We start from the raw sequence: 14044 nt of genomic DNA, 5'->3' as shown, positions 1-14044 counted from the left end.
TAATAAACTGCTCCATATGTAAATGCATTATTTTCATTGACAAAAAAAGTGTGAAAGCCTCTGCCAAGGGTAAAGACACATTGTGCAAAGCTTCATGCAGACCAACGAGGAAATGGAGTTTGTGTTCTGAAGAATTCACCATCTTGCCTTTCTTTTAGTATCGGTTCCACTTCTAAACCGAGCTTCCTTGAAGGTCTGTAGAAAGAATTAAGGAAGAAACATTCCTTTCTGCTTCTCTTGCCCTGTTTCCATCTTTCCCTCCTCCTCTGCCTCCTCCTCCAAGTTAAGGTTTTATTTCTACTTCTTATTTGTGTTTATTAATTTGTATGTCTTTTAAGTGGGGTTCGGTTGGGGTTTTTTTTGGCAAAGCAGAAAATAGTTTTGCAGTGCTGGTAAAAGCAAAAACTGTGTTTGAATAAGTGTGTGTGTGTACGCATTCATAAAAACTGGTGTCCGGGTTGCTGTTAGAGGGTTGCACTGGCAGCAGAAGAGTCTTGATTTTTTTTTCTCAAAATAGCAGAAGTGAACTTTCTAATTACCAGTCTAAATTTATTTATAGCTTTATGACTCAATTTCACTATGCAAGCATTATCCTGCAGCTTTTAAAATATCTGTTCTGTGACTATTACAGTTTAGTTTAATCTTTGACTGCATTTCTTACAGTACCATTAATATTTTTCCCTGTACGTTAGAGTCAGCTTTCCAGATGTCTCTTGCCTTCTACCCTAGCAACACCATTTTGGCAGCCTGCGACTGCAGTCCTGTGATGGGCACAAGCGTTGATGCTGAGACCACCAGAGCAATGTGCATGGCTCATGCCGAGGTCATTAATGGAGCAAATCCTCTTTAATATTTTAAGTTTGGTTCCTCTGGTACCACATTAGCAAGGGTGCTGTAATAAGTAAAGTACTTTTCTGCTCCATGCTGACTCCATAGGATAAGCTAAGATGCTGTGACTGATCAAAGCTCATGGGTCTGTGCTAATAACGACAGGGTGTCTCTGCGCGAGAGTTCTGCTGTCTTGTTGAATTCGGTGTGCAAATACAAGGAAGCAAACGTATGTAAGGAAGGAAATTAAATTAGTGTGGTAAAGGACCTATGTTAAGATAATAAATTTTTGGTGAGTGCATTGGTTAGTTCACATGGTTCAGAAAACTAAGAAACTGCTTCCAAGAAAGTGTCACACAGGTAAAACATACCTCTGTGGCTGCTGAGGTCAGAAACGGTGCTTGCTGCATTCGGAGGTTGAACGGGCCAGGAACAATTTCGTGTGGTGTGCTTAAAATGTAAAAAAAAAAAGTAATTCTGTTTATATTTTTGAGCTTTCTTTTACCGAGTGCATATTAGTCTTGCAGTCTTCCTAATTAGAGTCTCTTTTTGCAGAGATACCTGCTCGCACCTCAGTTTGTAAATGCAGAGTGCGTACGTGCACAAATAAGGCTGGATCTGTCTGCAAGACTGAGTTCTTGAAAGTCAGGTTTTTAGATGATCCACAACCTGTCTGTAAATATATGGAGATCAAATGCATATTTTGTTATCCAGCAAAGCATAAAGAATTAGGATGGCCCAGGATGATTTGATTCTCTATTTTTATGTGAGGTTTTTATTTAGATTTAAAGGTATTGACTTCTGTCTTACTCTTTTTTTTTTTTCTGCCTCTTTATGTAAGGAAGCAAGGATGTACAATGAAATTTCAAAAAAAGACCTTTGGGAAAAATATGCATAAATTGATTCATATAGAAATTAAGTCCTACCCTTGAAGGTAAGACTTTTTGGCTGCTTTACTGGAGCACTGCAATAAATGTAAAAGTTTAGAACATATAATTTAATTATCATATTCTGGTCATAAATACTTCAGGGCTGTAGTACATTTGAAATCCCAAGAGCTCTAGCTAAGGTTGCAGCTGCAACATCAATTACCATTTATCCATTCCAAGAAAGCTTTGCCTGTGCCCTTGAAACCTTTACGTTCTGGAGAGTATCCAAAAGGGGAAAAAAAAGTCGCGTCGCTCCCTTGCGTTAGTGTTTCTTTCTCACTCCTGGGCGAGCGCTAAAATGGTAGCGGACGCCATTTCGGAGCGGGGAGAAGGGGTGTCTTTGGTGCCAGGGGCTCGGGAGCTGCCGGAGGCTCCCGCGAGCCGCCCGACGCTGGCGCCTTCGTTAAAGAGAGCGTGGAGGCACCTGCGCTGGGATGTGCGTCCCCGCGTCGCGGAGTAAACCTGGTGCAGGCTTCGGGAGAGATAAAAGGGCCCGATGCCACGGGGACCCGCACCCCGCTCGGCAGCGGGGCTCGCTTCCCTTGCGCTGCGTGGGGAATCTCCGCGAATTATTGTTCTGTTAACGTGCTATTGGTATCTGCCTGTTTATTTTTATTTAATAGAGTGTAATTTATGAGAAACGAAAGAGCAGTGCTCGCAACGGCAGTCCCTGCCGCCTCTGCCTAGCACGGGGCAGCACAAGCTCCCTTTCTTAACAGCACGTGTTTGTCGCTGGAGCCCTGCTCCGCGCGGAATGACTGGACCCGCTTCTCCGGAGCGGCAGGTCGTGTCCGCTGGCGTGTGCCCTGTCAGGGCGTGTGCGTGTCCCCGGCCCGTGGCCGCGGTGCCGGCGCTCCCGCCAGCTCCCAGCGAGGCGTGGGCCGGGGCCGGGCGAGGGAAGGCAGGGCTTCCTGCGCAGGCAGGGCCCCTGTGCACGGCCATTGCTAATTAAATGCTGGTTCTGCAGGTACTGATGGGGAATAGCACTTAGGTTTGCAGCTCAGGTTCTTCTTCGGACATCTGGAGTCTGCAGGGATCAAAACCTCGCCAGCACCAAGGTTTGACTGGGCCCGTACAGCAACACTTAGGGGAAAGGTATCCGTTCCAATTTGTTTTGTTTGCCAATAGTAATTGTAATTTTATACATGAAATCTTTCATAATGGATGTATGTAAAGCCTTTTCTCTGTGTGAACCGAAGTCACTTTTTGTTTCGCACTCAGTCTGGATACTTTGTTCAATGTCCTTGTTATGCTGCACCTGAGTTGTTGAAAACGTAAGCAAAAACATTTATGGTATTTGTGGTGACTTTATACAAAACAATGAATCCTGCAGTCTGCTTTGGTTGTATTAAAGGGGTGGTAAAGTGTATGTTGTTCTGCAGATGGAGAGCTTGATTCTGAGACTTTGCTGCTTCGGGTAGGTCTTGTATTTTAAATTTTTCTGTGAATTAGAATCCCAGGACTCCCATTGTACGTTAGCGCTGAAGTCTATCCTGACGCAGAGACAATGTCAGGAGGAGGCACGCTGGTACCTGCCAACCTGGTGGTGAGATAACGTGCGCCTCTGTCACGAGTTTCTGTATCCAGCAGTGAAGCAAATTTGGCTGTGTCCTTTCGGGGTGACCCATTCCTCACGGTGCTGTTATCTCGGTAGTGTTACAGGCGTGTGCACAAAACTAGACCGTCAGTTCAAAATCTGGTTTCCTGGTTTATCAAGTCATGATACGGCATTTATCTGGGGGCGTGATAAAGGAAATGGTGTTCATCATCTTGGCTGTAAGGGGTCTGTAAAACAGTAATACTGGATGCTTTTATTCACAGGCTTTGGTTAAATGCTGTAATCTGTAGTAGATTTTTAATTTATTATGGCATCATTGGGGATATGCTTGTTATCAAGAACAGCGCTTTTACCAGAGCAATTCAATTCTCTGTTTTAAGTACCAAACAGGAAAGAAAACTATTATACAGAACCTACCTATTCTGAAGTTATTTGGAAGGCTTTTTGGTTTATTTTGTGGGTTTGCGGGTGTGTTGTACACTCAGGCAGCTGGCAGGAGTGTTTGAGCCCGCAGCCCGGGACAGCCCTGGCTCTCGCCGTGCGTTTACTGCCCGCAGACAGGGGTTGAGCTGCCTGCGCCCTCGGCGGTGCCGGCCAGACCCAAGCCTCTGTGTCTGCGTGGAGTTTGCAGGCAGCCTGGGGGGAAAACATTGGTTCTTACCAATTTTCAGTCTCTTTAAACTTAAGTGAGTATGTTACAAGAGACAGAAGAGACTATTGTAACCAGTGCTCCAGGTTCTCAGCAAAATTTTCAATTGGCAAACACATTTTTAATGTGATAATGTAAATTATAGTGTCACTAGCCTTGTTTGAAAATTTTTTCCCGCTTGCACTGAAAACTACCGTCCTGCCGAAGAGGGTATATAAAATAATTAATAGTTTCTCTAATTAATACAGAAATAAGCAAGCAGTTAAAAAAACGTAATCAGTTGGTGTATGCAGCTGAGTGTTTACATTGTTCTCATTGCTGGAAGATAAGCGTGAGGCCCAGATGGCATTGACATTGAAAATCGTTTCTTTACTATTAGTTTGGTGACACTACTTAAGCAGATAACTAACTCGCTTTTAAGAATATGTTAGCTCAGTACTAAGGTGACTTACGCTGGAGAAGCAGGACTTACAGCATGCAGTATTTTGTGGCCTGTATCACTCAGAGTAAATGCAACTCCTCTTTGTAAAGCAGTAGATGAGAAGTAGGAGCAAAATTAATAGTCTTTTTACTCTGCTTTAAACTTAAATATAGTCAAATTTTGAGCTGTCTCTTCCCACCCTAGACATATTGCATCCATTTCTTTCCTTGGAGTTGGCAGTTGGACATGAATTGCATTTTGTCACAGATTTTCAGGAGCCAGTCACAAGTGTTCTGGTTTTATAATTCATAATAGCACCAGGGAATACCTTAGCTGTACCTATGTCTGAAAAAAACTTGTATAATGCATTTCCTCTGAACTTTTCTTCCTGGTAGATTTTTTCTTAAAAAGGAGAAAATTGCGAAGCTGGCAGCTGCTGCTTTGCCTAGCAGCCCTAGGGATTTCCTGAGGTGCTGCTTCTCCTGGAAGGTAGCTTGCAGCCGTTCTCCTTAAATGTTAGTTTTTAAACTGTTAACCAAGTTCTTTTCTCATTGCATGTGTGTAGCTTGCTATTGGTGCTAATTTAATCTGCATTTTTTAAAAGGATTTACCCTTCAGCAGAACTGTGCTAGGGCTGGGCACCGTTTTGGGTAAAATGGGATCAAGGTTGATCATCCCAAGCTTTGGTGTGCTGGTAGAGTTGCAGGTTGGAGAATGGAAATGAGTAGGAGTTTTGGTAGCTGGAAGTATTCATCTCTTCATTATCTCTTTTCATTTATTAATGTAAAGTAGCGGGTAGTATATTTTTTACATAATGTTTTAGTGTTAGGTTCAGCGTATGGGAGTGTGCACATTCTGTGTTGTTATTGGGGAGGGTCTGTATTCTTCACAGTAAGATAGAAGAAAGAGGAAAAACCAAACCTTTTCTTCAGTAATGAACTAGTGTGCCAGAGGAAGGGCTCTTCAGAAGAGCGAGTTAACTTTCTCTGCCACATCTTTCTGCCCAGACGTCCACAGCCGACCGCAGGGCTGTGGTTTGCTGGTGGCCCGTGGCCCGGCCGGAGGAGCGCGGCGCTGCCTGACCGGCGAGCGTGTCCCCCGGCCTCCGCGGGGGACAGCGTGACCCACGGTGGTTGGGGACCCCGAGGGAGGAAAACTGCACACTGCCATGAACGTCACCACACCCGACTTCAGTGAGGCTTGAACCTTGAGCCTGGTTCGAAAGTCTCTGGTAAATGATTAACAGAAATGGCTTTGGTCAAACAACTTCATCTCCACAGAGCTCGTAACTGCGGCTGCATCTTCTCGTCTAAGTCTTTCCATTTTACCCCCATATGTTTCCTTGACTGGAAACAATAAATGTATCCACACAAACAAATAAAAATAGATTATATATAAATAGTTTCTGAAAGTACGTGGGAATGGCACTCATACCCTTAAGCAAACAATACCTTCCTTCCCAAAATAAAATTTAATTAAAGTTTTTACAAATTGGAACCCTTAAAAGTTGGATTTTTTTTTTTTTCCTGGCCCATCTATGCTTCTCAACTTTTTCTTTTATTTAGATAAGAATCATAGTTTATTAGGTTTCTGTTGAGTTTAAAAACATTTCTGCAAATAACTGCAAGGTAGCTTTTCTTATTGTATATTTTGGAGTGTAATTTCCCTCCCTTACCTCTTCCTTAGGAAGTGGTTGTTTGTCTTTGACTACATATAACTATAGGTAAAAGATTTATATTAAACCTCAAGCCAGTTTGTTGTAGCTCTTGCAGGAGTCCTTATGCACTATAATCTCTCCTATTCTCCATGTTTCAGGCAAGCAAAATTGTGTTGTACACAACCAGGGCACTGTCAGTGTCTGGCAGCTCTCCACGCAGTTAGTAAATATTGGCCTTATCTGATACAGCCAGGCTTGAAAAGATATGCCAGAAGCCCAGATTAGATTGCTGGCTACTGCTTTATTAATCAATGTAATAATTTATTTTTAGTTTTGTAAGTCATATCATCTGTTTTCTTTCTCATATTACATTTTCGATGGTACTGGTACAGAAAGTGAGCCCTGTTTAAAAATTAAAGGTGATTGAAAAGTTTCAGTAGAATATGTTTGGCGCTACCATAGTTTCTATGACAGTTGATGAATGTTTCCTTAAAAATGCTTTTGTCAGAAATTTGTAAGGTATAAAGAGTGTAATTTTTGTATCTAAATTAGCTGTCTTCAAAACTATGCATAGAAAGATGTTTCCATCTTTTTCTGGTTTTAATCATTTTAATGAAATGAAGTTGTCAAGTTACATATTCCTTATTTAAAATCACAGGCTCCCGGCCTATATTTCAATATTTAAACTGGGATTTTTGGTAAGAGCTACTGGGCCTAAAACCTTAGAGAAAAAGAAGCAACTTACAGCAGCTTTTGACTGGCCGGTGATTACTGTTTTTAATAGGGGGCTTTGTTTGCTTTTGAGGTGTTGATTTTACTTATTTTTTATTTAATATGACACTACAAAGTGGAGATACAATTTAATTCCTTTTTCCAAATGGGTCAATAAGCTGGGGGGAAAAAAGAAAACAAACGAAAAAACCATCAGGACAAAGCAAACAACAGAAGAAAGTAGTTTGTGTTGCGTGAAAGGAAGCACAGCATTGTAGTCAGAATTATTTGTCTCGTCAGCCAGGAAAGCTGTGAGGGAGCACAGAGGCCAGCGCGGGGTCCCAGCCCGGGTTGCCCCCTGCTCTGCGGTTCCCTCTGCAGCCCTGGGGGAGGACAGCCCTGCCCGGGGCGCAGGCCGTGCCTTGGGGAGCCCTGTGGAAGGCGTTTGCCCGTGCCCTGGCGGGGCGGGGAGGCGACGCTCCGAGGAGAGGAGCTGGGCATCTCCCAGCCCCGCGCCCAGCTGCGCTGACCCGGCGTCGCGGCGTGCCTTTCCTCAGAGCACGTGCCGGGTGTGGAGAAGGCAGGATTTCTGAAAAGGCTGGTTGGTAGGTACCAAATACAGTCACGCACAGTAAGAGGCAGAAGTAGACGTGAATCCTCAGCTTCCTTGACTGAGGTTTCTCTTCCCGCAGACCCACAGCCATCAGCGCTTTCCTCCCCGAGGGCCGGGGCGGTGCGGGTGGCAGGTGCCATCCTTACAGTATTGGTTCCGAGGGCCTCTGCACTGAGGGAGGCAGACGCGCTGCGCAGAGGCTAGGACGAGTGTGTAATTAAAGATGTGTGTTTGTAAGGACATCACATAAATGTAACTGGGTTGAATTACATTTGGTCGTTACTTGGATGTTGAGTGCTGGATTGTGCAACCTTAGTATTTTATTATAGCTTCCTGCTCTTTAAAGAAGACAAATTAATTAGAAAACACAGAAAAGCCGTCATATAGATCATAAACAGGATTACAGTCTGTGGGTGACTGCCGCTTGACAGGCTAGCTAATGTGGTCGTCAGCCTCTTTGCAGAGCAATAGAGTAAAAGTGTTGCAGCTTTTCACAAATATTTCCTGAACACAGAGGAGTGATGTGATGGATTTGAGTTTTCCCAGGTTCTGGAAAGAAGTGGTCTTTCCTGGGTGGGCTTTTTCCTTCCCTTTTTCCTCAGGGCTGACTCATTCTACTTTATTCCGGCTGCCAGCCTGTCCTGTTGGAGCCTCAGCACCACCCTTGTTCTGGTCTTATTCTTTTCTCCTTCCCACATTTATTCCAGCGCGGTTGAGCTATTGCTGTGATCTTGTCGGGTTTTGGTTACCTGCTCAGCTCTCTGCTCTGTCTTGGATACAGGTCACCCTCTCCCCTAGCTCATATCAGACTCTGGTTTTAGGGGGGTCTTTGCGTGCCTGTACTACCTCATTTTTTTCCCTAACACAAGTAATTTTCACTTTTCTCTGCCCTCTGGTTCCATATTTGTCAAAGCGTGGACTTCACTGAGACGTTTATTCTGGTTTGATTCTTATCCCTCTGTATTAGAGCAGTAGGATTCCCGCTCCTTGTCTGCTTTTATTATCAAACTCCCTCTCGGTGAGAGCAAACGCAACAGCAGAATCCTTTGACTCTCTGGACGGGCCATTTCTCGGTTGCTCTCTGGGGTTGGGGCCTGTGGAAGCAACCTGTTTGAAAGTAAAGCCTCCCGGCTGTTGGAGCATTTTGATTTGGGCTGGAATTCTAAGGTTTTTGTGAATGTTTGAGAACTGCGGTGCTGGGGGTTTTTTTTAAAATGTGTGACCAAATCTGGTCAGACTTTCTTGAGGAGAGGAAAAAGATTTTTCCATGCAAAAGCCAGCCCACATACAAATGTTAAGCCTACCTCAGAGATGATGGATGTCCTGGAGAGTTTCCGAGTAAAGGCACCAAAGCCTTAAAGTGTTATTTTCTATCTTCATCTGGAAAGTGGCTGGAACCCTGTTGGACAAAACTTTCTGTGAAAACCACTTTAAGTCAAGCATACAGTATAGAAATTGCATATTAGAAGTTTAAAACTTCGTGAAAATAAACAAAATGGGCCTTATCAGAGGAGGTGTTGAGGCAGCCTTCACCAGGGAATGCGTCAGGTTTGGGCCGTACTGTTTACACGTGCCGAATAAGATTAGCCTCTGAACTTTGGCACGGCTGCTGTTGGTTCAGCCCTTACGATTTAGAAGCAGCTCGAAGGTGATTACAGTAGATTGTTTATTGTTCTAACAATGATTTATTTTTTTTTGTTAAAGAACTAGCCATTCCTTTGTAGATGGCTGGTATGTTTACGATGTAAAACCAGATCCTGAAATTAGGAATATATATTCCTCTCCTAAAATACTGGGGTGAAATGATCATTTATTACTGTGACTATATGTCAATATATGGCTTAATTTGCACATCTTCTTGCATATTAATATCCCAGTAGAAAACTGTGATGGTGCTGGAAATGAAGCTCTTGCAGGACTTGATGCAGACTGCAGGGAATGTGTCAGTAATGACAACAGCAACAGTATGAAATATTATTTGAGTCGGTTTTAAAGGCTAGAATAATTGTGCAAGAAACTTGGCTTCAGAAATGCGTAAGGGAAGTAATCTTGACCTAGTCAAACAGGCCATGAAAAATCCATGCAGTTTTACTTAAGTTTTACAAAATTCCTTGTTTAACTGTTTCAGAGTCTAGTGACCTTGGGGTGCAAAACTCGAGTATTTGAGGATGAGGGCAATCCGTTTCTTGCAGTTATGAATATTATGTTTGCCAGTATCCCATAGATCTTAATTAAAAACATTTTAATGCTTTTTTTTAGCCCTGGAATGAGATCAGATGTAAGCTCTTCTCCATCCACAACCTCAGCAACTACGGGACCACCTCCCAAGCTCTGTCTTGTTTGCTCTGACGAGGCCTCTGGGTGTCATTATGGTGTTCTTACTTGTGGCAGCTGCAAAGTGTTCTTCAAAAGAGCCGTGGAAGGTAAGACTGCTTTGATGAATTTGCTGTTCAAACATATAAAATCCACATACATATCCTCCCCATTCAAAACCAGTCTATTTAATCTTATGGGAATCGATGTTTTTGCTGAAATCCTACTGGAAAATCCCATCCATTATATCACTGATCTTTTCATAGTAAATAAGATTGATAATGGTGCATTATCTGAAGCATAGATTCCATTTACATTTATAAAATGCTCCCATTCACTCACAGAGTAAAAGGATGTATTGTTGTCTTGGCTTTTTGTTTCTTTCATTTGCTTTCACTGTTGTTTTTGTTTATTTATCCTGTTTATATACAGATATTGGTTTGTGTGCATTAGATTTGTAAAGCTTGTGATTTTTATGTTTAATGTTAGCTGGTTTGTGTATAAAACTGTACATGAAGCTCGATACATTTGTTGTATGCAGGATTATAATAGTTCTACAATTTTTCCTATAAGCAGTATTGGTTAAATCCCGTCCACGTGTGTTACTTGCAGGGGTAACTAGGTAACAGGAACATGTGTGTGTGTTTGCATCATCGAGATTTCTCTCTCATCACAGGAAGAAAATCATTCTGGAAAATAGAGAAGATGAAAAACTAAATGTGGATCTGTAGTGTGTCTAGCACAATAAGTAATCTGTGATTTTAGGGCTGCATAAGGAGCCATTTTGTAGGGAACCTCAATGTCTGACTCTTGGTTTCAGCATCAGAGAGATGCAGAAGAGTTAGAGTCTATTCTCGGTGTCTCTGGAAGGATAGCAATTCCTCTGTCCTGAAATCGTGTCGTTCTTAGTCACAACCTGACAGGGTTTCCTGTCTCGTACCTCCCTCACGCAGCCATTACTGGTTTTTTGAAGTGAATCAGACTTACCATTTTTTGCTAATGTTTTCGCAAGTTGGGCTCCACTGGAGAAGCGGGAAGGCTGTTTTGACAGAGACGAGCCACCATTCAGTCTCTCAGAGGCAGCACTTTCTCCCGGTTCCCAGCTCTGGATGCAGCAGGGAGCTCCGCGGAAATGCAGAGTCTCTCGGAGGGATCGGAGAAGTCAAGTTCGTATCGCAGTTTTTGCTAGTCGCAGGGGGAGAGGATGTCCCTGGTTCTGTGGGAAGCTGAAGCTGTTTCTGAAGTCTAACAAGAGACAATATGAGCTCAAGTGCAAAGCACTGAGGTGCTCAGGCTCTCCGTGACTCCCAGCCAGTCCTGTCTGGGGTTGTGCTCCCTATTTAGAGCCAGGCTCTTTATCTGAAGCAAATGCTCATCTGTATCGTTGATTAAAATAAGGTCACTGGATGTCCCTCAGAAGAAGTATTATATTGCAGCTGGATATATGTCATAGCAATGCTTTTGCCCATCCTCCAGCTTAAATAAATCACAAAAGTATTGATAGATGAAGAAATCAACCCAGTAATTCCTTTTGATCAGCAATGTGACTTGCTGCATCTTATCTGTATTAATGTTAAAAATGTAAGCAGGCTTGTAGCTGAAAAATTGCAGTAAGTCCTTAAGGCTTACCTCCACTTTCATTTTTATTGTTCCACAGGTAATCCCAACCTTAATCCTTCCGATAGATATTGTGGATGTTTTCAGGAGCTCTTCCAGGATCTCCTATTCTAGTATTCACTTTAAGGAATGAATAATTTGCTTTTGTCTCTTATAGGCATTTTTCTTACTAGGAACATATGTAAGAAGAATTTGTTTCTGCAGTATGCTTTTTATTAATAGCTGCCAGGCACCTGTTAGTATGCAGATCAACCTGACTCTGCACATTTGTAATCCAGCCTCTAGCCTGAAACCCTTTTCTGTACCTTTGTCTACACGCATGTGTACTGTGACAGAAATAGTCACAGAAACTGAAAGTATCAGTATCTAGAAAATCAATATAAAGTGTCTCTCTTCCAGCAAAGAGCAGAACTAGGGGAGAAGAGGAAGGATGAAAGTGGGACAGCGACTGTGTGTGTGTACGCAGTTCTTCACGCAGACGGGCCTTTCTTCAGGAACTGAGGGTGGCCAGAGCCGTCTTGTTCTCGTTCTTATTTTCCTGGTGCTTCAGAGCCCTCGTGACTTGGTTTCTCCGGCCCCAGAAGCGACCCTGCTCCCCTCCCAGCGCGTTACCCCCGCCCTGCTGCCAACCCAGATCGTCACCACTGCCCACCTCCGCTTCCTCGCCCTGCTTCAGATCCTCACTCCTCCCCGCCGCTTCAGATTCCCCAACACCCCTGCCTCCTGCTGTGCTCCACATTGTCCTTATTCTTCAGCATTTTTAATTCCCATCTTCCAAACCCCTTTGTCTGCAATTTCTAACCTTCTGCGTGGCAGTGTGCTCAAATGAGCAAAGACTTGTTCAGTCTCACAGTGCTTCAGAGCCCCAGGCGCCGGCTTGTGCTGCCGGCTGCTCTGTAAAATGCCCCCGTCTGCTGTAAATCCCCTTGGAAACGTCTCCGTTTGCTCACTACCAGTTTTTATCAGTGTATTGTTTGTGAAGTATCTGGGTTTTGAGCAGCAAAGATAAGTGAAGCGCATTCCTTTGTGCAGCTGGCATGTCCCCGGGCGGCAGTCAGACATGAAGCAGAAGGTGGCATCAGCTTCCCTTCATTTTTCCACAAAACGTTCGTGTGGCAAGAAGGCTTTAATATAATATAGTGCAAAGAAATAGAGTAGCTTTCACCTAAGAAAGGCAAGAATAGGGATGTAGTAAGTACAAGAAACCAAACAGCACATTCACGGAGATGAAGCTCTTTGTTAGGAAAAAAATGGAACAGCTCAGGAAAATCTATACCTGAAGCCTCTGTATTGACTGTGTGAAACCATGGTCTGTGTGAGACTGAAATTGTAGTCTCTGTTCTCCTACAACAGTGACAGATAGCCATTGGTTTGCGTTCCATGTGTGCGTGCGTTTGTATTTGTTCTGTGTGTATTAGTATGCTAACGGCAAAGAGAACATTAATCCTGGATCTATTTTCTAAGTTACCTTAAACACAAAGATTATACAGGGGTCAGTCAGGCTTCCTCTTCCTCTTCTTCAGATGACAAAGGTAGGCAGGTTAATTCAGAAAAATGTTCAGGGCTTCCTTGGAATATCAAGTTGAAACACTTCATTGGAGAAGTTTGACTAAAGTCATAGCCATGGGCTCTGCATGCCCGTGATTTTCACAGCTGACTTGAAACAAATTCCTTAAGCTTTTTTCCTGTGAGAAGACTCTCAGGCTCCACTGTTAATAACTCAGTATTTGGAGAATATATTTGTTTCTAGCAATATTATACTGTCAGGACTTTGAAATACAGTGTAAAAGCCTAGGCTGCAGCTTTCTGCCCTCTAAAGAAACAGCTTTCTTGATCCCCATCTGGAAGAAGGATGTATCTTTTAGTAAATTTCTCTAAATAAGTTAAGAAATTTATTCATATAATTCAAATAATTAAGAGATACTGCTCTTCTGTTGTCCTGCCCATAACAGCTAAGAAAGAGTCATTTTATGTAGTTCAAGTTGCCACGTTTCTAGGATCTGTTTTGCTCTGAATCTGTGAATCCATAAAAATGTCAGAGAACTTGGTTTGTCCAATTCAGACTCTTAAGTTAAACAAGGAGGAGGTTTCATGGCTTTCAAGATGAGGAAAGCTGTGTCTGTGTATCTCTAGAAATGTTTACATGCATACTCTCAAGATGTGTTCATGAACGTTATTTACATCTCCGTCAAACTGTTCAGGGAAATGGGAAATGTGCTGTGGAAGATAGCTTTGAGAAACCTAAGAGGAAAAATAGTTTTAAAAATAGGATTTGCCTGATATTAACAAATAGAAAATAGGATTACTACCGAAATTGATTGGCTTTAGTGTCTAAATACGAGAAGACTGTCTGGTGTATAGATAAATGAAATCCTAGGGGTGCTGATCTTTTGCAGGGGATGAAGTACGGTAAGTAAAGGGATTATAGAGTCCCCAGATCCTTAATGTTACTGCAAGAATGAATGACTTCATTTATTGCTCTAATTGTAGAGCTTATGGTTCTTTTGTTTGTCTCTGTGAATACAGGGCAGCACAACTATCTGTGCGCTGGGAGAAACGATTGCATTATTGACAAAATTCGGAGGAAAAACTGTCCAGCATGCCGCTACCGGAAATGTCTTCAAGCTGGCATGAACCTCGAAGGTATCTTAAAATGTTCAAATTCCTCTTTTATTTCTGAGTCCTAGACAATAAAGGTCATGCTGCTTATGAAACTAAGGCAATTATTTGAGCAGAACTTTAATATGT

The 14044-nt window shown here is 42.8% G+C and overlaps 1 protein-coding gene across 1 annotated transcript in view; it reads left to right on the top strand.

Annotated features, from left to right (window-relative positions):
• The window catches only part of NR3C1 (nuclear receptor subfamily 3 group C member 1), a 73065-nt gene that overhangs the window by 33516 nt on the left and 25505 nt on the right, over window positions 1-14044 (top strand). Inside the window, exons 3-4 of the mRNA XM_074915750.1 lie at window positions 9626-9789; window positions 13823-13939. Of these exons, the coding sequence (XP_074771851.1) occupies window positions 9626-9789; window positions 13823-13939 (281 nt within the window). The remainder of the gene's footprint in view (window positions 1-9625; window positions 9790-13822; window positions 13940-14044) is intronic.

Source organism: Athene noctua, chromosome 12, assembly GCF_965140245.1.
Source record: "Athene noctua chromosome 12, bAthNoc1.hap1.1, whole genome shotgun sequence".
In the NCBI taxonomy this organism is placed as follows: Eukaryota; Metazoa; Chordata; class Aves; order Strigiformes; family Strigidae; genus Athene; species Athene noctua.
The sequence above is the reverse complement of the archived record's forward strand: the minus strand, read 5'-3'. Positions and strand labels throughout refer to the sequence as shown.